Here is a 25,263-nt window from a genome sequence, read left to right as displayed (position 1 = left end):
CGGAGTTGAATAGATTGACTCCATTGTACCTTTTTAAAGGTTCCAGGGGGGCTGGAGCCAATCCTATAGACTTTGGGTGAGAGGCAGGCTCAGTATGAAACCAATATCAGTGATCTGTCCAAGGAGGAATTGCTTTTACATATTCAAATTGGCATGAACCGTGGGATTTTCATCAGCCTTCAGCAGGGGTTCCACATTGTTACGCTTTACTTATTCATGGGTTTTCCAAGGCTGTCTGTTGGCTTTCTACAGGGGCAACTCTATCAGCGGTGTTCTCGAAACAGCACATGTGACAGCCGACGATCGCGTTCAACATTTTCCCTTCTTTGGACTTCAGCTCAGGGATTTGACAGCGGCATAATGTGAGCCCTGAAGCTACATCACCTGAGCCGAATGGCATCATGGCATTTGGGATGGAAGGAGTAGGTACAGAGAGGCAGAGCGGAGGATGATGATGGATGAGAGACAGCGGAGGAGTGGGAAACATCTTTAGAAGTGAGCAGAGTGCAGGAAATCATGACAGGTGAAACCACACGGGATCGGGCGATGTTAAGTAGAGAAAAGAGTGGGAGGAGAGGAGCTGTAGGAGAAGTCGATGACTACATGAATGTATGTAAGTGACGGCTCACATGTGCGCCTAGAATCAACCCCTGCAGGCATACATGAGATCCACTTTCCCAGGTGCTTCTGTGACAGTGATGCTACAGTTTTCTCTCTCGTACTATTACATAACTCGTGGAATTGTCCTGGTTTCAGTGTAAGAACAAAACTGTTCCCCTCCTCTGTCCTGTCACACTCTGCCTTCCTCTCTCCACTCACAGCTGAGGAGCCAGACAGATGGGAATCTTTTCATATCGATATTAATAACTCAATTTGTGTTGCAGACGGACCACTGTGGCTTTGATTCGACGATACTCCCTGTTCCTCAGAGATAGTGTAAAATGTGCCTGTGTGCTGGCTTCAAGCGAACTTTAACCTTTAACGATCAGGTCATCTCAGTCTTTATTAGGATGTTGAAAACTTTCAATATTGGTCTTATTACATCCTCTCCTCTATTCCCCACATCATTGACTTTAATGAGGTAATATGGTAATATGTGCTCATTTTCCAAAACACCCGCTTCACTCAGCAACACACATCTCAAGATGTTATTGCTGTTTTACTGAGGACCTCCATTTATGGTGTCTACTGAACAAATAGCCGTGGTGTAATGGCCCATTCAATGAAAAATATGGATGACATGGGCCGAGGATAGTTTGCTGTAGAAGCTATCTTTTCCGGTGCCATCACTTCATTGGTGTAAGGATGAACACAGAAAAAAACGTACGAGCATTTTGTTGTTGTAGTTGTCGGATGTAAACATTAGATTTAGATGGTGATTGGACGAAAAGGTGATAAATGCTTCCTGTTGACCAGCAGTAAATTCTGAGCAGCTTTATTGAGAACCTTGACAGAGAGTTGGCTCCACATCACAGGGAGCTCAGCTACGTCTGTGAAAGTTCACGATCACATCAGCATTTAAAACAAACCTGTCTCTCTCTTGACACTACACAATGATGGGATTTTCAGCCATAAAACTGTAGAGAGTATTTCTGCTTTGGAAAGCACCGGTTTAGGATGGATGGTTACCTGAAATGGGAAAAACAGAAGATTATGGATTTTGAAAATGATCATGGATTGCGGCCCCAGTGCAGCGTGCCTTCTAGCCACAGTTGCAAATTGTTGTGTACACACACTGAACTGTGTTTACTGGCCTTGCAATAAGCTGAGGTGTGAGAGTAGCGTTGCCTGAGGCTCAAATGAGGCATGTGGGAGTCGTACATGGATCGCATGGCGAAGAAAGGGTCTATGTTTGTGTGTTTGTTGAATTGCCCAGTGGTTCCGCAGAAGGTTGGTGTGTGGGTTGGTTTCTTCTGCCCTATGGTCATTGACAGCACACACTATGTGACAACCCAGCTGGGAGGGTGTGAGTCCGCAAATGAGATACCCTCAGGACCAGTGTGTGTTTGTATATGTGCCTCTGTTTGTTAATGGAATTACGTGAAAACATCTTACACAAGGTTATACAGAGATCACTCTGTCATCAGCTGTTCACAACACATCACAGTAGAGCAGCAAATTGTCTTAATGGAATAACAAAGCAAACTAGATAAGTACAGTGAAATGTACATTTAATATCTATTAAATGTAATGTGGAGAAATAGTTTAACGTTTACTTCAACACTATTGCCTTAAACATAATAATATAACAGCCATCTTTATATATAGTTATCAGTTTAGGTTTTAAATCCTGCCTCCTCCATGTTGGTGGACGGGGTCTAGACCCAACTAAAATGTTCATGTTGAATACATTTTTCTCTCTCAAAGAAGTTGTTCTTATTACACTGTTCTATGTTGAAGTTTACATTTTTTCCAGTAAATTAAATTTGAATTACTTATCTGTTAACATTTGTGAAAATATCTTGATTAACAGGTGAGACTGGCTCCAGATGCACAAGATGGCCGCCTTCACATCTGGGGATATTTTGGCTTCATTTGTGGATAGTGGGAGGGAGTGTTGACGCATTTTTATTTCCAGGCTATGATTTGAACATGGGGGGGGGGGGTCCCAAAAGTCTCAGACCACAGTCTCAGACCACTGTAAATGCATTTTAAATCCATCAATTGTTTATGATTATGAAGTTAAAATAGTCTCCACACACACATCCAGTACATGCCGAGGGAGTGAAAATGAATGGCCCCTGCTGCCCAGTGATTTAATGTGATTAATATCAGTAGGTAGAAAATGAAGGGATGGAGAGAGAGAGGGGGGGGGGGGGGGGTTAATGTGCTGGGATACAGCAGAGAGGATGTGGGGATGATGATGATGAAGGTATCCAGGAGGCAGCAGGGGAAAGAGGGAGCTGAGGGAGAAGGGGAGGAAAGAGAAAAGGCAGAGTCTTCACCCACTTGTGTCATGAATAAATCACAGCTGAGATCTCCTCGCTGTCTCGCCCGCCGTGGACCAGGGGGCCTTCATAGTTATAGCTCATCCCAGATGTCCTGGTTTACCCTCAGAGAATAAGCCAAGTCGTGTTTTGCCAGCTGGGGACGCTTGACGATTGCTTCATCTGTCATCAACTACCCAGCACAAGTGAATCGGGGAAAACCAATTTAACAACGTGGACACCCCCTGTATTTAATAATACCTGCGTGAACAACAGAAAAACCATGTGAAGAGGAACACGGAAGCAACTGTGATAATATCTGTAAAAACATCTCCAGTCTGCAAAAAATATGTGAAAGATGAATGATGAGAAAGGTCTAGTATCAAAATTATACTTTTAATAAACACTACAATAAATGATCAGATATCAACAACTTATTTTGAAGGTTATAGATGAAACTCAATAACCACCGTATATGTGCAGGTTTTTGTGACTGTATAACAGTACACGAATCTATCTAAAAAATCACTGCCCTCTTTAATACAGTCGCAGAGGAGGGTGTTATATAAAAGCGAGTGGGAAGAGAAGATAGGTGCCTAAAATAAAAGAGAAAGAAAAAAACGTTTAGGCAAAATTACTAAGTGATGTAGTCTTGTCAACTCGGTACTGTACTGGACAGCCACGCAGGAAGTAATGGTTTTTGTAAGAGAACAAAGAGAAACCATTTCCTCCCTCAGCGTCATTAAACAATGGAGACGTCCTCCTCGCTGACCGAGACAGAGACGGATTGAGTGTTTCACTGGGGCTGTGATTGATCGTGTTATTCGTCAGTGCTTGTGTGTTTCTTCATTACAGAGGCATGTAAAAGACGTGGAGACAAAGAAGGAGTCAGAAAGTGCAATAGTTGGAGGTATAATTGACTTTCAAAGTTAAAATTATCAGTTCTTTCCCTGCAGAGAAAAGCATGGTCACAGAATGTTGCTTCGTGAGTTTTTTTAACACAACACATTTCTCCTATCAGGCAGTTTTTTGTGTGCATTTACCATCAGACATATTTTTAAACGGGGAAAAATAAATCCACAAATCTTCATCCCCTGTCCGTTTTTCTCCCCAACCATCTGACGACTGACTTCAAACTTAGAAGGGTTTGTTGCTGGGGACCCTATGAGATGCAGCGTTTACTGTGAAGTTTGCGTCAATATCACCTGTTTGGAGGAAGATCCCCTTTTATTCGCAATAAAAAATTACAATAAAGAATTGAACTTGATCAAATTGTTTCTGCCTGATGTTGAAATCAACCTTTTCTCTGCTTTAGTGAGTAAAAGCAGCTTGTGCCTGAAATTACTAAACCAAAATCCCATAATTTGACTGTTGCCGTGACCCACTTTTGCAAACTATCCCATCAGACGACAACATGAAATGACGCATTTCGTAGAATTGGAATCCCACGTTTCCCGCTTCTCCTTGATCCCACTTTCCACATCCTCCTCTTATCAGCTTGTGGTTGCATAGAAGTGTCGGTGCTGTGACCAACCAAGAAGGTTATGTTTTTTATTTCCGTTTTTTTGCATGTCTGAAACGATTCCTCAGAAATTCTGTGGAGGAGAGGGTCATGACCCAAGAAAGAAGCCCTTAAATTTTGGATCAGATAAAGGGGCGGTTTTTCCACTTTCTTGTTAACATGCTGAGTTTGGGCATTAGCCTCGGAGGTATGCGCTCTTCTCGTTTATTATGATTAAATATTTGGCAACATTTTCCAAACAGTACAGTAAGTACATGATGTGAGTTGACGGCATGTCTCTGCTTGCATTTGTGTTTTTCACTATATGTAAACATTGTGATGATTTACAAGGCACGTATTGCACCATCCCAGAACTTGAATCACACAGTCTGACACAGATTGTGTGAATACTTAATCAGACCATCTCCCGCAGTGTGACATGCAGTAGGACTTTTATCATCTACTGTACTAGTTCATGAACTTGTCTTCAACTTGACCTACTATATTTGACTATGTCCCTGTATCTAAGACATGAAGTTTTAAGCATCCTCTCGAGCAACTGGCTCCCGAATCGTCTCCAGGGTTCCCCTTGTGCCCTACTTCTTTCATGCAGATGGCAAATATTGTTAAAAATGTATTACTTACCCAAAGAGACATGGCCAGGAAGACATTTAAAGGCTGCATGTTTTAATTATCCACATGTCGTCTATCAAAGTGAGCTCTGAGGAGTGTTGTCCTCAATATTTCTGTCTCATAAAAGGCTGCGTAGCTGGAAGCTTGTATTTAATTTAATAAAATCAGATAGTTGTCTGATTAGCACGATTGTAATAAAAGCTCTGCGCCAAGCTGTCTTGTCTGAGCTAAAACATCCAATAACGTTTCAGAGGAAATATCATTTCCTTACTGAAACTGGCATCTTATTATCTGCTTTAGCAGCAGTGTCACAGTTAGAAATGGATAAAGACAACATTAGTATTGACCCTACATGAGCCTGTGACTGGGTAATGTGCGGAGAGCTGAGGATGATGTGGCTGACAGAGCGGCAGACACAGGCAAATTAAGTTAACGTGACTTCTGCTCCTCTTTTGAAATCAGCTAACTGGGGTTTATGCTCAAGAGCAATTTTGATGTTTGGGTCTGAACATTTACAGCAAACAAGAAATAAAAAAGACAAGCAGAGGCATTTGAGGCCAAGGCACGAGGTCACTCTTTTTGTCGGATGAAACTTCACATCACTTTGTAGTCAGATTATCTTCTTATTGAAGACGGTTTCATGTGCAGGGATTTTCTCCGGTGTCACGAGGGGATGAGATTGGAGAGGACAAACGCTCTACGTGTCACAGCGGGAGATTTACCTTTTTATTCCATCTGTAATACCAGCTAATTGGAGCTGCTGATAATCTGTACTAGAATGTGCCATTCAACCAGGCGCTGCAAAACCCTCTGCGTTTCTAAGAGCGATGATTAGAGAGAGAGAGTGTGTGTGTGTGTGTGTGTGTGTGTGTGTGTGTGTGTGTGTGTGTGTGTGTGTGTGTGTGTGTGTGTGTGTGTGTGTGTGTGTGTGTGTGTGTGTGTGTGTGTGTGTGTGTGTGTGTGTGTGAGAGGAAGAAATAATGAAGGAACATCATGCAGCCAGTGAGTGAAAAGGCCAAACCCAGCAGCGGCTTGTCTGACAGAGAATGTAATGAAATTGATTGGCAATTCAAGAGTTCTGCTCAGAGTTTTTGTGTTTGAACACTTTTGAAGCCTTCAGTTTTTTGCTGTGGAGGAAAAGGGAAAAGTTCTGTGATGACAGCATGTGACTCCAAGGACCAAACAACAGAAAATATAAGTTGATGTTTCAAAATAGAAGAGTCTTAAAATGATCCTGAAGTCACATGTTACTTCATGATACTGTACCAGCATCCATCCATCCATTTCCTTTCTTTCTTTCTTTCTTTCTTTCCTCTCTTTCCCTCCTTCCCTTCTGTCCTCCCTTCCTTTCTTCCTCCCTTCCCTTACAGCTTCAGGCATTCACTCTCTGGCCCAGTGCAATAAAACATTATCCACTGTCTGGCCTCCTTTTTCTCCTCAGAGTCACTGCTGCACCTCTCCCTCTTTCCCTCTCTCTTTTTCTCACTGTCTTCTTTGGTTTCTTTCTTCAGTTCCCCCCCTTCAGTGTCAACCTGCTCGTTTTCTCACTGCTGCCTCAGAGAGATGGGAAGTAACTGTGAAAACCTGAAGGAGGGCACAATTTTCTGACTTGAGAAACCAACTAACACACACACACGAACACACACACAGTCACAGTCTCAAACATCAAAGCTCCGGTCCTTCTCTGCTGACAAGCCAGATCACTGGGCAGCCCAGGATAGAGAGAGAGGCAGAAGATGAGGTGAGGTAGGGCGGGGTAGGAGATATAATGTGAAACAGACTTGCACTGTACCTCTCTGTCTGTGCTCGACAAAGCTGTAGCTGTAAATGTTTGTGTTTACTCCGAGTCTTGTTCTTCTTTTGGCTCTGCCACTCAGACAGCATGTGGCAACGGGAACCTGCCTGCAAGCGCACTAACAAGGCCCCCAGTGTGTGTGTGTGTGTGTGTGTGTGTGTGTGTGTGTGTGTGTGTGTGTGTGTGTGTGTGTGTGTGTGTGTGTGTGTGTGTGTGTGTGTGTGTGTGTGTGTGTGTGTGTGTGTGTGTGTGTGTGTGTGTGTGTGTGTGTGTGTGTGTGTGTGTGTGTGTGTGTGTGTGTGGCGTGCTTGTCACCGTGGGTGTAGATGGAGGAAATGTCTGTTCACCTTGGCTGTAAATTGCATTGGCGTATGTTGGTATCATCATTAGCTAAGATACAGGTCAGACGGAGAGGACAGTGTTTGTTAATGTTGACGAGGAAAGAGCTCCCTCTCTCTCTGTCTCTGTCTGTGTCCCTGTCTCAGTCGCTCACCTCCTCTGTCTGGGTCAGTCCCTGATACTGATCATCTGCTCCCGTCCAAAATGTACGTAAAGCAAATGGCTGCTCGGAACAAAGCCTAAAATAGAATAATTTATCAAAGATGTTTGAACTAACAATGATCGTATGAGACCACATTATCAACAGAATGGCCCAGTAGAGCAGATACCTCCACCAAGGCCCAACAGTCCCCCACATTTTAATCAGCTACATCTGGATTTTTATTGAGATCTGCACCAAATTGCACAAACTTATAGATATCAGTCGCCTAAATGTCTGAAGATCTCCATCTATTTCCAAAAGTTAATGGGCTCTTCTATAACCTCCCATGTAAAATGACCATCTGTTTTTTTTAAACTGCAAAGTTCAATCTAATGCATGTGAGTCAGGCGGGGGGCTCTTCCCTTGGTCATTGCTGAGCAGCCACTGTTTGGATGTGCTTGACAGCAAAAGCAATTTGCCACTTTTGTTCCTGCAAAGTTTAATAAACACTGTCTTAGTGTGTTTATAACAGTTTATAGATGCTCTTCGTCGAAGCATAACAGTTTCTTTATGGGAACGTTAACTGTTAAAAGCATCAGTCATCACCAGACTATGTCCACATCATGATTTGGAACTGGGGAGGGGGGGGGGGAGATAAAAATAATGTATTTTTCCAACTCAGGCCAAAGTTTGCTTTAACTGTAAATGATCTGAACCATCCTTTAAGAGGAATTTTGTTATGGCTTAGATATGGATTAAAACGACTGTCACTTTAGCCCTAAAGTAGTTAAATATGCCAGACTATCCTGTCTGACCTATTTTGATTTTAAAGCACAGCACACACACACACACACACACACACACACACACACACACACACACACACACACACAGTGTACAACATCAGGTGTGCAGTGACATGACCCACTCTGAATTTTGTAGATCATAAACAACACTTTGATTCCAGGAGGTGAGAAAACGTCTGGATTGTGTGAAATGTCAGTAGCAGGACTCATTTTTTTCTCTCTCTCTCTCCCCTTGTGACGGTGTATTCGCGGCTCCTGTGCACCCGAAAATCCCCGCCGTTGTTTCCATGGAGACCAAAAGAGGTGTGGAGATCCTGAAGCCCCTTTTGTGGTCACTGGCTTTGTCATGTGTGCTGCCAGCCGCCACCACTTACCCTTAACAGACCTTCAGGACCAGGCACTGTGCAAAGGCACAATTTCTTGACATTGCCAATTAGAATGAACAGGTGGTTGTTCTAGTTATATACCACACTCACAGCCATTACTTTTGTTTTCAATACTTCTAAAATATCATATTATGCTTTATGCTTTCAGAAATGAAGTCCACGCAACAATTAGTCCAATAAAGATTATTCCAGTAGAAATTCCCACTAGCAGGCGCAGCTTAATGCTCCTGCTCTTCACTCGACACTAATTTCGATCTGAATTATGACATTATGATGTGATTCTCCCTTTCTCTCCTTCCTGTTGTTCTCTTACACAATGGCATTGACCCGCTCCATTGTCTGCGGGGGTTGTGTCCTCCTTTTCAGCACTGAGAGGCTCATTTGTTGGTTGATCTCCTAACCAGATTAGCACTTGTCTGATTAACTGCCTGCCTGTAACCCCCGCTGCCACTTGCGGCTGAAGTGGGTTGGGCAGAGCTTTGTGCACACTCTCCCTCCACCGGCTGCAGTCGGCTCATGGCCTCGGAAACACTTTCCCTCTTTGCACCCGGTGCACCTGCGGACCATGTCAGAGACAGTCGGGATTAACTGAAGATGCGAAGAGCGGAAAGCGTGAGTATGAAAGCACAGTCACATGGAGCTGTATGTTTTTGTTTACATATCATTTATCTTCTGCACGGGTGTTCCCGCAGTGTGGCTAACACGAGGATAACACCAAGAATACTTTGGTAACCTATATCTGCTAGTTGGATACGTCGGTGTGAATCTAAGTAAAGGGGAAGTCATGTAGGGCGGTTTCCTTTGCCAGTAAGTAGCTAATGGATGAAACAATAATAGATCTCAATCTAATAAATGTGCTTTGTCATTCTCTTATTTGTTTTGCTATCGTTTTAAGTCCTCTTTGCCTTATGGATGGAAGTAGTATGTTTAATTGTGGTCAAATCCGCTAACCATATTGTGAAGGATTGTGGGGCTGAGTATCTTCAGGTAGATATTCAACAGCTCTCGTGGTGTGGACAACAACTCCCATGATCCCACGCTTATTCAGTCATCAAACTAGGTCTTTTGTTATTGTTTTGATTGAGAGACCCCTGACCAATGAAGTTACGTATTGTTCGTTTCACTGAAGAGTGTTTTCAAGCTACAGCTCTCTAAAGTAAAGGCGGTGAACATGGTCAACATTACACCTGCTGAATGATCAGCATGTTTGTTTTGTTATTGTAAAAGTGTTAGCTTGCTGCTGCTTAAGCTTAAAACACACAGAGCTGCTAGCATCACAGACTTTTTTTTGTTTTTGTCTTGAAGCAACCTAGAGTCTGTGTAGATCGATTCCAATTTTACGTTAACCTTTAAAGTGTAGATTCATGGCCCAAGAGACTTCCTGTGTCCCGTTTGACCCCCTCACCTTTTCATCCCGGCCCCCCGGCTGAGCCACGGTGACAGGTTGAACTCTACGAGAAGAGGAGGCGAGGACGCGATGTGAAGGGGTTCAGGGGAGGCGAGCCACAGCAGGGTTTTGAGACAGAATAATACACGCATGGCCGAACAAATTTTGCCTCGAAGTGCTGAAGTTTGGGTGACAGCCATCGTGTGGGGACTGGGGACAATGGGCTGAGGGAGAGTTGTGTGTGTGTGTGTGTGTGTGTCTGCGTATGGCCTTTGCAGCAATACTCCCCACGCGATCCAATCGCTCAGACCATCTACTGGAGTGACATTTCAGGAAATTTCCACTGATGTGGGACTGGGGCCCCAGCTGTCGGGATGCAGAGGGAGGGAGGGGTCGCGGTGGGGTGGGGTGAAACGAGTAGGGGAGAGAGAGAGCATTAGAGAGGCGCGTTGGATGTCGCTTATCAGACTTGGCAAGATCTCACAACTTCATGGTTTATGGGGTAAAAACAATGATAAGCTCTCTCCCTTCCTTTCTTCCTCTGTCTCCGTGCGTTATTGCTTTCAGTGATGGAGCGAATGGAAGCTTCTGTGATGTTGGCAGCATCGAATGAATGACATTGGTTTTGTTTTCCGAAGCTACCAAAGATGAGATAAATGATGTTTCTCAGCCCCACATTAATGAAACCGCATCAGTGCGTTGAATACAAATGGGTTTCTGGCCAGAAGAGAGTGTTACTTTGAGGGCTCTAAGTGATTATACCAGGATCTCCATAGACACTTCCTCAAATGTTTTATTTGGGTTAGTTTTTGTTATTTTGAACACTTGTGTAGTTTTTACTTTGCCTTATATATGTTTGACTCATGCATTGTCGGTGTAATTGCGTAGAATTGACTATATAGAATGAAAACGTGTCATAATATTCATCTACTTTGCAATAGAGTATGTGTGGGTGAGTGAGAAGACTTGACATTTACACCACCTCCACCATCCCAGTGAGTGTGTTTGTGCATGGCGACCATTGCTAAGGTGTGAGAAACATGAGGTGATTGGATGCCTGTGACCCAGACTTTTAGTTCACGGACTTTGCTGCTCCGCTCTCCCACTGTGCAAACACAATTAGCTGATTTGCATCCAATTAGAACTTCAGTAAACTCAATCTTTAACCTTTCCCTGCTCTCTCGTTTCCAGATGCCATATCAGACGGCATTTCGACCTTTTGGCAGCACCTATACGAGAAATGGAATGAGCTAAGCGTAGTAGTGCTACATTTCCATTATCAAGAGTTGGCTGTACGCGGCAGCTGTCTGGATGGCTCGGACCTCCGGCCGACACTCGGCTTCTTCTTTCCACTGATTGAACATGAGGCCTGCATGTGATCAAGCGTCGGAGCTGTTACTGTCATTAGGCCAGAGGGTACTACTGTAAAATCTGGGCTTAATTCCAGTTGGTAGGTTTCATTCCCCTCTGCGCTGCTACACGTTTATATTTTGACAGGGGACACGTCTGGTATCTGTGGTCTCAGAGAGCCGCGGAAGGTAAAATGCTTGAAAACACAACTTTGGCTGAATGCACAAGTTTCTGTGAAGCACTCCCAAACTGTCTGCCGGACGACTGTCTGCCCGGCATGCTAACATCATAATTGATGGCACTGAGAAACTGATAGTAGTGTATTTATATGTCACCTTGCTTTGAGGATACTGCTCGAAATAGAGGGAGGTGCATTGATCTTACAGTTGGTTACTTGGCTTAATTTTGGTGAGAATTGCTGTGACGTGCATGCATCTTATTTCAAAACGTGATATTCATTGCAACTCAATGACTGTTTTACATGATTATTATGTTATTAACTTGCTTGTACTGTACATTGGCCAATCAGCCTGAGGTGTGTTGGCACTTCATCCAGGGGCATAGAAAGACGTGGATCTATTACCAAATACATTTGAGTGATGGGAGTTTAAATGACTTTTACGAGTATGGTAAATATCTCCAGGCTCAATAAGCACGGAGTGAAAATGCTCAGGTGGCAGTTGACCTTTCTTCAGTGAAGAAAAGCAATAGCATGAGTCAGTCTGTGCTTGAATGTGTGTGCACTTCCCTGTAACACAGGACTGGGGGTTTTCAGGGTGCAGCAGCACTTTCCAGGTGGTTGCTTTGTGTGTTTGTGTCTGTTCGTGTGTGTGATGATACTTTGATATGGGGCCTGCGTACTGTGCAACAGCGAGTGAGGCTCCCCAGACACAGTGTTTCTTGGCACATCTCTATGATCCCATCATGACGGGGAAACTCGACACTGGGGAGGATATTCCACTGGCCAGCAGCTAAGGGAGGGTAACAAGGCTGCACAAACACGCAGCTCCTGCAATTCTAGTAACAGGGTCTGCTGAGGTTATGGCTGCACAAACACCCAGGGCTTCACACACTGTGCACTGTGCAACCCTAACATAGGACCACATGTACAGTGCATAGTTTTGCTTAAGTGTGCCAAACTACATTAATACACCTCTGAACACCTGTATATATGTGTATATGTAATATAATGTGTGTATTTATATATATATATATGCATGCATAAGTACACCCCCCCAAGACTGTACTAATGAACACCCCCATTGCTGAGATGATTGGCACAGAGAAAGCATTACACCAGCACATTCAGGCATATGGCATGTGGACCCACTGATGGGCCCACACATATGGTGCTGGTGGCTTCTGTTGCTTCGCATGGGAGGAAGGCTCTGTGGTTGCCTTTGATCAGCCTCCAAATCACAGAGCACAGCACATAAAGTGCTGCCTAAAAATCACTAACTGTTTGGGTTGTATTATTTTGTCTCATTATTAAAAAAAACAAATCAAATACAAAGGCTCTTACAGGCCTCCTCCCCAGTTTTTGTGATTTTGCAGTCCTGGGTTTTATTTTTTTTTAAACGACTAAATACTGCAGTTTTTAACAGTATGTGTATCTTTACTACATAATTTCTTTTTTTTATAAAAAATTACAGTTGACTTACGGAAAAGGTAGTCCACTGGCTACTATACACTTGTGAGCAAACTTGCAATTTGTGTGTTTTAAGAATTTACACACACACACACAAACATGTTGATTGTTTTTATTTTGAATCTAAAGTCCCCCCCGCTGCTGTCACAGAACCGTGGCTACCGCAAGTAGCCTGGCTAGTGTCCAAAGCAAGAAACAACCATTCAAATCTCAGTTTGATATGATGAAGGTAGACAAAAACAATCGGTTGTATTAATAAGCAGTCAGACTTGCCATCAGGACTTTTTAACATTTTTATTTGCATTTACTTAATAAAAAGCTCTAATTTCTTCTTTCATCACTGCACCACAACATCACAAACACCTGTCTTTTACAATAGATGGTTCACCTATAACTCTAAAACCACTGACACTCTTCCTGAACCATATTATCATGTAGACATTAATCGTGTTAGTGTTTTCAGTCTTTTAACATCCTCTTAATTCCCTCGTCAGCAAAATCAACCCACAGTTTCCATGGCAACTTTTGTTTTCTATATTTATCCTGCATGGGAAGTTCCTGGAACATCCCACCACCTTGCCCACCAGAGAGTAACTGTCCAGGGACTGTATTGTCATATATGGAGGCAGTTGCTATGGTGTTGAGTCATATCTCAAAGATTGATCTGTTGAACGTGGCTTCTGATTGGCTGAGTGACAGGGTCATGACCTCTGAGGCCACGAATCCAACCATCAACAGATTCACTATTTCGCTTTATTGCTTCTCACCATCAGTTCCATTGCCCTTCCATTACATTCAGAATTTCAGCATTTTTCCCTGTCTGTTTTCAATTAAAAACCACTCAAGCTGCATCGTAAAGGCTTCCATCAGGAAATGGTGTTTTATTAATGACCAAATTGAACTTCCTCCTCAGCCACAGATATAATTATTCTGTCCACAACAGATTACATAACATAACTGGACTTACTGTAAACCAGCAGGGAAGTAGTGGGAATTAAGAGCGAGACATTTAATAGACAAGTGCACAGGAGAGCCATTCATCAAAATGCACCACTTCTAAATCATTTCTCCGGGAAGTTTAGACACTGCCCGGATGACCAAATTGTTTTCTCGCTGTTTTGTACAGGATTTGACCGACTATTTAAAGCCCTGAGTTATTGCAGAACCCTATGCAGTGTGAGGAAGACACCGGGCGTGATTGTGCGACGCCATGTATTACTGTTCCCAACCGAGCGTGAAATTGTTTATTCTTCTGCTGCCGTTCCTGTGTAAAACAGAAAAGGGATAACTTCCCTCACTGCACAGCCGAGCCTGTCACACCGCCACTTGTTTCAGCCAAGAAAATTAACTCCCCGTTGCTCACCGGAAATTCGTAATCAACCGGCAACAGTTCCTCGCTCTCCTTGTTACTTGGATATCCCACTGAAGTCATTGCTACTCCCTGGAGTTATTGTCTAGGAAAAAAAGCTTCAGCCTAATTAAAACACTGATTATATTTCTTCTTGTCCTCGTATGGACTTAGATTAGTCAACAACACTTGATTGCATCACAGATCTGAACAGTTTTTCCTAGTATTTTTATTATTTTTCAAAGTATCTTTGCTTGTAAATGGCTTCTGAGTCATAAACACGACTGCTTTGCTTCCATCAAACCAGACTGTGGTAATTAAATGCTTGAAAATATGGCCGTTGACTTTTCACACTCTTCCCCTGGTGTTATAGGTACATAAATCCAAACCCTTTTTGTTTCTAGTGTAAATCACTCCTCCCCTAGTGGTTGATCCTGCGCTAACCTGCTGCTCTTCATCAGCTCCTCTCATTCTTCTGATTCTAGTGAGGAAGAGGAGGAGGTGGTGGAGCATGTAGGGAACATGTCGCAGTACATGCATGCACAATTGAAATAATCATGCTTTGATGATGGAGGCGATAGAAATGCTCGCTGGTTTCTCTGTGAGTGAAATCAGGGCTTGTTTTCAAATCTCATTTATTCCCTCTGCATCGTGACCACATTTTCAGTAACTTCAGTAATTTTTCGGTTGATTAATTCATTTCCTTGCTTTGATGTGACCCATATAATCTGTATCTGTGAGCATAAACAGTGAATCTTTCTGCCTACGACTGCATCATGAAAAAAATAAAAAGCAATTCATGCTCATCAAACTGAAAAGAACGTACCTCCCTCAACTGTCAGTCAATTGCCGAGGACCCCCCCTCATGGTGCACACGCCTGCCTCCGTCTGTGTGTATGTGTGTCAGTGTGCTTCTCCTCTCCACTGTGAATGTCCTGTCTGCCCCTCAGTGGGGAAACCATGGAAGGACATTTTGTTCTGGTTTGAAAGGGAGTGCTCGGTCGTGACACACATTTAGGTAGGTTACTGGTGGCTAAGTGGGTTAAAGCCAAAGCGCATGTCTCAGGGTACATTATGCTTTGTCTGGAAGGGAGTCATTCAAATCATTATGAGGATGGAGTAAAGGAAAAAGGGGGATAGGTAGAATACAGGGTGTGGGAGAGAGATCTGTGTGAGAGTGAGACACTGTTTCATGACTGGTTGAGCCGGAGTGGACACGAGAAACACTGAAAAGAAACAACCACCATGATATTGAAGCTTCGGCCTTAATAACCAGTCTGCAAACATCTTCGAACACCAAACAATGTCTAAAGCGGTGTTCAGACGTGCTCTGAAGTGTGGACACTAGCCTGAAATTTCCCAAAGGGGCCAAATGTGAGGACGCCAATGTTCGTATCAGTGGATCCGCACATTCTCTGGAAAATGGCAGAGTGAGCGCCCATGTGAGAAAAAAGGCAGCAAAATCCCATAAATTCACATTTAGAAAAGGGTGTGTGTTGATTATTCTAACACATGACAGATGAAAAATGAAAGAAATTTGAAAGAATCCAAATACCTCAGGATGAAAAAGAGGTGGCATGCACTTGTCAACGCGGAACGACAAAGGGATTCGAGAGCTTTTGGCGATAAGGGACGACGCTGGTGTCGACGTGCTGTAAACAAAAGCACATGATTCCTGCAGCGTCATTTATCAAGTCCTGTCTCCTGCCTCCTCCAAACAATCACCTGAATATCCTGAAAAGGTTCTTGTTGTTCTGAACACATCTGACTCAGAGCATCTCCTGCTGCATTGTTGATAAGTGAAAGACAAACTGAAAAATGTCCACAACCAATTTTCCAGATATTTCATTGGATCTCTGATATATTGCAAATCTCAAATCCATATTTCAACCCCCATCACCTCCTCTTCTCACCACATCCCCCCCCATATTGATGCGTTAGGCCTCGGGCTAAGTGTAGGTGGCGTAGGAGGGGTTTCTGTGTGGGTGGATCATTTCCTGTCAGTCGCTCCACTTTGCCATTTGACCCTGCACCTTTCATATTCCTCTTCGTTCTTCCTCGAGGCGTTTCCAGACCAGTCAGAGCAGACGAAGATTTCTTCACACTCTGGGATTAGCAGAGAGATTTATGTTGTATAAAGAATATATATCACTGACAGGTAGACCCTGGCCTTGTAGCTAAGTTTTTTATTTTCTATATATTGGATCTAACTTTGGTTCGAGATCTGGTGTTTAGAATGTGAACGTTTTAGAAAGAGAGGAAAAATGTTAAATATTTGAAATTGGGAACCTTTAAAAGAGGTGAAATTCATAAAAGCATGTGAAATCCATTCATGTATTACTCATACCAGATCAACATGTTCGCTTTTGAGGTCATGTTGCCTGAATTCAAACCTGGCTTTGATGTTATTCAATGACAATTTGGCATAAATTGACAAATACGCGTTGCTTTGCTTATGTTTCTAATTACAAACACTGATTTAATTGTATTATCCAAGACCTATATTTACATGATATCCTGCTGTGCTCCCAGGACATATGGGACAGTTGATGCTGTGGACCACTGGAGGGTAGCAGAGTACAGAGAATGATTCAGTTACGCTGGACTGACAAGCTGCTTTTCTTTTCCTTCCTTTATTCTGAACCTGAGATCAGATGTTAGACATGACGACACACGATTTACAGTTTGTGACAATTCCTGCAGCACGGGGACTGTGCTCGTGCATGTGAGTTAATAATCTATACAAGGCTGCAAAAAGGAAGCAGTATTCAGGTGATGATGAATAACGTGGACAGGACAGTAACAGGGCAGTTCAATTCAGAGCTCGGCTGTGCTGGTAATCTTCTGTAACCTCACAGTGACCTGTCCAGCTCACATCCTCCAGATGCTGTCTTAGCTTGGCCCTTTTTGTTTTTGTTGGTGTACAGGGACAAACTGTTGTGGCCACAGAGGTCAAAAGGGCCAATGACACTGATGCCGCGATTGGTCGTGTTGCACCCACGGGAGTTGCAGCAGCGGGTCACACAGAGTCAGGACAACGCAGCTCATAACAGTGAAGAAACTGAGCCCAGTAACATCGTCTCGGGGGCTTTTAAAAGACATATGAGGATTGAGAAAGTTTCCCTTCTGACCTTGTACTTTCAATGCTTAACTTTAATATGTATATTCCTAAAAGACCAAAGATAGATTCACTGTAACATGATTTCTTCTATTTATTTTAACTATTTTCTTTATGGATTTGAAATGCTTTATCGATTAAATTCTCTATAAATTGATTGGTTTCAGAAACAAATTCATCAAAACCCAAATATACTCATTATTTGCTTTAAATGAAATAAAACCAATTAATTGATTGTCAATATAGTTGTAAATTAACTCTCTATTCAGCTCTAATAATACCACTCATGTTTAGTAGTGGTAGGTACATTAATAGTAGTATAGTACACATTCTTCATTGTGTGTGTGTGTGGTTTATCGTCCCAGGGTGTGTGTTTATTGTAACTTGTGGCAAAGTGCCTGAAAAACAGTGGAAAACGTCCAATATTCATCCACTTCTATAGAGTTCAGCGGCCACCGGCCAACTCTGCTCTGTTGTAGTCGTCTTTATTTTTCCTTGCTTGTAAAACGCTGTTTGAAATATAGGCCACCTTGGCAGTGGCTCTTACTACGGCTATGGGGGGGGGGGGGGGTCTCTTGGCTATCAACGTGTGAATGGATTATTTTCAGTCACTTAATGAATTGTTAAAAAGGCATTAGAACTGGCAGCGACTAAACGCTTGTTCATTATTGTAGTAGGTTTATATATATTTGCTTTGCAGTATTTGTATCCCTCTTAAAACATTCTGCTCCTCTTCATTCATCGTGATTCCTCTTCGCATCTCTCCTCGGACAAAGGGTTTATTCTTTTTTTTTTTCTGATGATAGCGGTTTGTTTATCATGTGCACATATCCCCCGTCCTCGCCATGCTTCCACATGCACATGCACCCACCCCCCCCCTGCTCCCTCCCTTCCCAATCCCTCTTACCTCCACGCTCCTTATCCATCCATCCTGTCCTCCCCAAAGCCACCCCATTGGCCCTCGCCTAGCAACCGCACGATAATTTGGCATAATGTGACACCCCCTGATGCATGATGGGGGCTATAAGTCAGCATCATCCCCCCCCTCGTGTTGGGGTTTGTGGTTGAAAAGAAAGAAAGATGAAGCGGAGGGGATGAATATATTTGAGGTGGATAAAAGAGAATTTCACGCTCGTATTGTTACATGGCTGGTGTCCACTGGCTAAACCTGTCATCTCTCCCTGGAGGGTTGTTCTCCTCTCTCTCCAGCAGCAGTGCTCGATCATCCACTCGCTTGTTCTCGGCTTTTCACCATATGGTTTCCATTTGGTTGTGTGTACAGTTTAAGGCGTGACCACAGATACAGTAGATCCTGTCGAAAGCCGACAGGCATGTGGCGAGGCAGCCTCTCGGTATCAACAGGACCCGGCCGGGGCTCATAGGTGCCTCTGACAAGCAGGCAGGCAAAGACACACAAAGATGGCCGCTGCGTGCTCACGTCTGTCTCCCGCTGCCATGTCAGACGTGGTCGATGTGAAGGACGTCCCAAAATAAGACGTCTGGTGTTTTTTCACCTCCTCCTCTTCATCGCTTTCCTCCGCTCCTCAGCCACAGAAAATCAAACAGGATCTTTTGTTGTGTCCCTCTCTCTCTCTCGCCCATTCTGTGTAAATCTTTCTTTATTCATGTCTCTCCCTCCTCTTTCTCCTCCTCCTCCTCTGTTCCTCTGTTTTCAACAAAGACCTGAGTGATTTGGAGAAACAAAAGCTCCCCTGGTCCTGTTTGACCTCCCCATCATGGTGTCAGTGAACCCAGATGGTGGGAGGAGCACACTGAGGTTAGAGAGGCACACGACCAGGAACTCGGACATTTCTGAACTGAGATTCTTTTATTTGTGCAGTCGTTTGATGAATCATTAATACGTTTTTATATATTTAATTCACTCTATATTTTTTTTGGGGGGGGGGGTAGTTTGCCATTCATTCATTCATTCATTCATTCATTCTCTGGTATGAGCATTACATGAAAAAGTCAAGTACATTGTCGCAGTTACAATTAAGCAATTAAATGGCATTAGTCAATTATGCTGGTGTGTGTGTGTGTGTGTGTGTGTGTGTGTGTGTGTGTGTGTGTGTGTGTGTGTGTGTGTGTTTGTAAAGTTAGTGCACTATGCTCCCTCCCTCTTTCCCTTCACCCGTGTCCTTTACATGTTCTCTTCATCACCATTTCCATCCCCACACTTGGCCACCTCCATCTGGTAATGTGTGTGTGTGTGATAGCCAGGTGGGGGGTATACAATCTCTCTCCCAGACACACACTCACACGCACGCACGCACGCAAGCACACACACACACACACACACACACACACACACACACACACACACACACACACACACACACACACACACACACACACACTGCTGTTTCTTCCACTCACCATTTCCTTTCCTATTCTTACCCCCGGTGCCTTTGCTTCATTCATTCATGCACTCGCACGCTCTAACACACAATTAATCTTTTTTACACCGTATCTCACACACGTGCACGAGCAAACACACACACACACACAACTGCACGGTGGAGCACCAGGTGAGGACCCGAGAGGAGGAGGAGGAGGAGGGGGAAAGAGAAACATTTAAGAGGACAGACCAGAAACAGAGCGTGGTTGCCATGGTAACCGTTCCTCTCGCACCCGCCCTCCCTCCCTCCATCTCCATTCTCTCTCCCTCCTCTCTCTCTCTCTCTCTCCTCCCTCCACCTCTGTACTGGTGATGCTCGTGTCTCTTTCCTCTCTCCATCCGGTTTGTCCTCACCTCTCCTGGACGCGCTCCTCTCACACTGCCAGCGGATGACACACGAGGAGGAGGATGAGGACGACGAGGAGATGAGGAGAAGCTGCTTCCTCCTCTCTCCCATATTTTCATCACTTTAGAAGAAGAAGAAGAAGAAGAAGAAAAAGAGAGAACGAGAAAGAGAAAGGGCATATCAGACCAAAGGAACAACCAAAAGAAAGGACACACAGGATATACATCAAAAGAGAAACCCTACTCTTCTCCATTCTCCTTTTCAAGGAGGGCATTTTTCTTCCCTTTCCCCCCCTTTCCTTTTCTACCCCATTTTTTCCTCTGAGATCCTGGTTTTGTCAATAGCCTCTGAACTTCTCTAGGATTTCAGGTGAGGCACGCGTGTGTGGTGTGTGGTGCCTCTTCAATTTTTTTACCTATCATGGCTCACGCGGCCTCCCAATTGAAGAAGAATCGGGGGGAAGTGGATGTGAATGCATTAGAGGACGAGAAGGAGAAGCGGAGGAAGAGCAGGAGAGCAGCGTCCCGGGAACAAAAGAGGAAGGTAACGAGGACTGGCTGGCTTGGCTGGTGGCTTCATCTGCTCCGCTAGCATCAATCGAGCATGACTGAGTGTGCGTGTGTGTGTGAGTGTGTGAGTTTGTGTGTGTGTGGGTCTCTACATCTCCTCTTGACCAGCAACATCAACTTGGTCTGGAGATTTCCTCCTCACATCATGTACATGCTCATATTCATGTGCACGTGGAGACTCAAGACATGCAGCATCTTTAACCTTGTGGACTAAATGTGTGCGTGTGTGATGATGTTGCGCTGGTGTGTTTATTGTGCATGTGAAGTGTGTGCATATGCTTGTGTGTGTCTTTTTTTTTTACACGATAGCTGAGAGTGTAACATAACTTCACCTGTTTGTGCCTGATGATCCCAGCGAGCTGCCTCTAGACGTGAACGCTGTACAGAAGGACACATGGAGCGTTTTGTTTTCCTGCCTGTGACTCTTTGAACGTTTCTCGATTCTTGAGCAAAACTACGTCACTCAGGGCTTCCTTAAACATCTGCGTATCGTTCCCTGTGTCAGTGAGCAAAGAGTTGGTCAGTTGTTCTGCAAGGAGTACGATCTGTGCAACCGTGTTGTGGGCTTCCTTTCAAATTAGACGCGGGCTGGGAGTTGTGTAAACTGTGAGGTCATATTTGTTTATACACAGTTTAAAATGCACAAAACCCCCAAAACTCATCTCACACTCCTTTTACTTTTTGGGGGGGAAATGTGTGTGTGTGTAGTTCAGTGGGTTTATATCTGTGTGTGTGCGTGTGCTTGGATGCACAGACAGCCATGTATAATGCATACACGACTGATTTATTGATGACAGAGCTTTTCATATGATGGAGGAGGAACTGAAGTGCACGTGGGTCTCCCTCCCTGCTCCTCTTCCTCTCTTACATGTCAGCTCTTTACTTTGGACAAACCAGAGGGAGAAACTCAGGCAAAATAGTGAAAAGGAGCCACAAGGTATAAAAACGATCAGCTACCTCTGATAGAAACAGGAATTTTGAGAAAGGTTAACTTGTCATCTACATCAACAGTCTGAACTGTCGGCAATCTACACATTGAATGTGGTGTGTTCTGACCGTGAGTCAATAACAGTGACATTTACTGTACTTTGCGCCCATGGGTGCCGGGTTTTGAATTATGCTGCTGGCAATGTTATTTGACCTTAGCCTAAACATAAATAAAGCTCTCATGGCCTAATCCTTTGTAAACCAAAAAATAAATAACGCAAAGAGGATAGTTTAAAGTCTGTGAACATGCCTGTGGGTGCGCATTACCTTTATCTTTCCTGTGCTTCTGTGTATGAGAATGATGTGTCTGAGATATTGATCAGTATAGGAGGTTTTATAGTCCTCATGATGGCTCGTGTTTCATAGACGAGAACAGGGGATGATGAGAGGAGAGGAGAAGACAGGAGAGCTGCTGTATTGACTGGATTGTGCACAGTGCCATCCAAAGAATAATAAGCTTTCTCTTCTCCGTCCTTCCCTCTGTCCTCACACCAATCTACCATTCTCTCCCTCCTCTGTCTTGCTCACTATTTCTGTCCCCTTTTTTTTCTGGGTCTTTGTCATATTTACTTGAGAGATTTGAACCGTAGACCGTCGCTGTGGGTCATTCTCACTCACACACCCTCACAGATGAGCCACAAATGTGTTTCTCAACACACCAGGTTCTCTCCTGTGTTCACTCCTGTGGTTTTATTCTTTGGCCGACCTTGATCACGCAATGCTTACCCCTGCTGGTGGCCTTCCAACTTTCACAGTGTCCAACAACACATGGAAACACACAGACACGTGTGAATAAAACACACACACAAGAGAGAGATAAGTCGAATATTTCAGTCACAGGCGGCAACAGAGAATGACAGAGACTCTATGAAAGATTTGCAGAATAGGAAAACAGAAATGTGAACGTTTGACATTCAACGTGTCTCCATGTGTGAAAATCCTTTGGAGCCCAAATAATGTTAAAGTTGTATCACCAGTTTGTCATTAGTGTTTTCTTTCTACCTCAAACTCTTAAGCTTTGTTGCTCCTGTTGTAAACCCATTTGTTCGTCTTGTTGCAAACTGTGCATCAAACTGCTTTGAGTCACTCCTGTCAGAGAGCTACACGCTATATTTAGGTAAAGCGAGTGTATAACTATGTAGAGAACACTTGTAAAGGCAGAGTGCTGCCTTCCCATTGGTGTATTCATTTGTATTAGTCACCAAGCAGGTCGAAATGCAGCAAACCCATATTTAGTTTAAGGTAGTGTAGTAGTAGTAGAAGTTAATTTATTGAAGGATGTGTCAGTCTGCATATTCCAGTCTCGTGTTTTATTTAAATTGCAATTTCCCATCTTGTTATATGAAATGTGCAGTTCCACGAAACACAGGCTGTGTCCAGAATCACTCCCTCATTCTCACATTCAATTCTCTCTAACTTCTGTATAGTTTAGTGTTAATAAACATGGGGATTTCTGGTCTTGTCATCCATCACAGACCTGTATAGTCGCATAGAAAGTTAGGTGGACAAACCAGGGACATTTCTTGGTATGTTCCACTGTGGGAATCTCTACATGGACTCCAGTAAAATACTAGAGAGTAGATATAATACACTGTATTGAACACAGCCTGAGTAACTGACTATCAAAATGCAGAATGAGAACAAAAAAGCGCATGTGAGGGTGTAGATGCTGCTTTTATCAGACGCCACTCACTTCAGTGTTGGTCTAATGGAGTCCAGGGTGTCTGGGGAGGGATCCCTGCCAGATGCCAAACAACTTGGCTTACTGTGTGTGTGTGTGTGTGTGTGTGTGTGTGTGTGTGTGTGTGTGTGTGTGTGTGTGTGTGTGTGTGTGTGTGTGTGTGTGTGTGTGTGTGTGTGTGTGTGTGTGTGTGTGTGTGTGTGTGTGAGGAAAGCAGCACTGAATAAAATAAAGTTCCTAACTTTAGTACCTTGGGAATCCCAGGATGTCCACCTGAGGCTCTGAGGACGAGGTAGAGAGAAGAAACCACGTCTCTGTGCATCTTTGTTTTTCTTTAAAATGTTTTTGCGTGGAATCATTTTCCTGAGAGCTTGTGATGAATAAAAAAGTCTGTGACAAGTGTAAACTCAGTAGCAACAGTGGGCATCTGAACGGGAAACCCCTGTTATACTGTTACATAAATTCTCCAAGCTGCTTTACTTCTAATGACTTTATCTAGAGCCAGGAGCCCCCAATGGATTCCCTGAGGGAGAGGGAAAGCTAAGCAAAGCATAGGTTTCCTTCTGCTGTGTCCCAATTTTACGCACTGTTCCGGTACACAGAATACGCTTGGTACTGTACCTATTGTGTCTCTCACAGGGCTTATATGGGCCATGAGCTGGATTCTCTCTACGCTATAATCTGATCGTGTTTTTATCTTCTAAGGAATGTCTGCGCCTGTTTGCCGGTGTTTCTAAACTACGTCCAATTATTGTGTCATTATCTAAACCATAGACTGTATATGAGGATGTATGAAATGTCAGCTTCTCAAACATGAAGCTAAAGCGGCTCAGTCGGCCCTGGAAGCTCGATGCAATATAGGACATAAACTCTGCCTCCTCATTCGAAGTACACGTCCAAAATGTTTTCTCAAAGATGGTGTCTTTTATTCTAGATAGTTCTTATTACACCAGTGTATGTTCTTAAAAAAAATATTGACATCGGAGGCACAGGGGCTCCACTCCCTGCTGCTACTGCACAGACTCAATGATATTATGACTTAATTTCTAATAAAAGTGGAGATGCATCGTCCAACTTTATTTACTGGAAGCCTAATGAAAAGAGAAATTTACAAAATTGCAAAATTCCAAAGATCACTGGCATGTTCCGATCATCAGAAGTGAATGTCGTCATCATTCGTCACCATTGTTGGGGAGTTAGTCTGAAACCGGATCTCAGTGGTGAATCTGAGCAGACTGCTGGAAGGCGATGGGGAGTGTTGAATTTGGATGTCAGCCTGGCTGCCTTCAGAGCAAGCCCATGGCAACAGTGGCAAGGCAAGAGTCTGCCTGGCCCTGAGAGGAAAAATAAACCGTGGGGGAAAAGACTCATCAGGCTTTAGGGAAGCATGAAGGGACGATACATAATATCACTGCATAATGTAATAGCTTTATCTCTCATTTTTCTTTATTTCTTTTGCTCTCTGTCTCATTTTACTCGCTCACTATCTCTCTCCACTCCACTTTCTGGCCTGGCTGAAACAAAGCCGGCACGTGTGTCGCTTCCCTTCTCCTTCTCCCCCCCCCCCCCCCCCATCTACTCCTTCCTTCACCTCCTCCCCTCCCCACCAGCCCATAAATGATGGAGGTTAATGAATTCAGCGCTCATGCATGCTTCAGTTAATTGCATTGGCATTGGGAACCCCTCCCATTATTACAAAATGTTTTCACCATCAAGATGGCCACCGCCAGGACGGCTGGCAGGAGTGAGTTTGCGGAGCCTGCCAAGCGTCTGTTTATTGAAATGACAATTGATGTCGAGTATATTGTATTTTTTATGAACATGGGGAGTGTGATGTGTGTAAATTGAACTAAAAAGCAGTTGTTGCAGTCATAGTAAAACTTTGCATGTGTATGAGCA

General features: G+C 43.7%; 1 protein-coding gene across 27 annotated transcripts in view; it reads left to right on the top strand.

The window, feature by feature from the left end:
• ank3a (ankyrin 3a) overlaps window positions 1-25,263 on the top strand; it is a 118,126-nt gene that overhangs the window by 10,232 nt on the left and 82,631 nt on the right. For 18 of the 27 annotated variants that reach the window (XM_034609275.1, XM_034609257.1, XM_034609252.1 and 15 more), the window contains exon 1: window positions 20,047-20,670. The exons of 1 other annotated variant lie outside the window; for it this stretch is intronic. In XM_034609275.1, coding sequence (XP_034465166.1) covers window positions 20,548-20,670 — 123 coding nt within the window. In that variant the 5' untranslated portion in view covers window positions 20,047-20,547. Of the gene's footprint in view, window positions 1-20,042; window positions 20,671-25,263 lie in introns of those variants that run through there. 8 more of the 27 variants (XM_034609254.1, XM_034609255.1, XM_034609278.1 and 5 more) reach the window with 2 other exon arrangements.

This window comes from Hippoglossus hippoglossus, chromosome 15 (genome assembly GCF_009819705.1).
Source record: "Hippoglossus hippoglossus isolate fHipHip1 chromosome 15, fHipHip1.pri, whole genome shotgun sequence".
Lineage (NCBI taxonomy): Eukaryota > Metazoa > Chordata > Actinopteri > Pleuronectiformes > Pleuronectidae > Hippoglossus > Hippoglossus hippoglossus.
The sequence above is the reverse complement of the archived record's forward strand: the minus strand, read 5'-3'. Positions and strand labels throughout refer to the sequence as shown.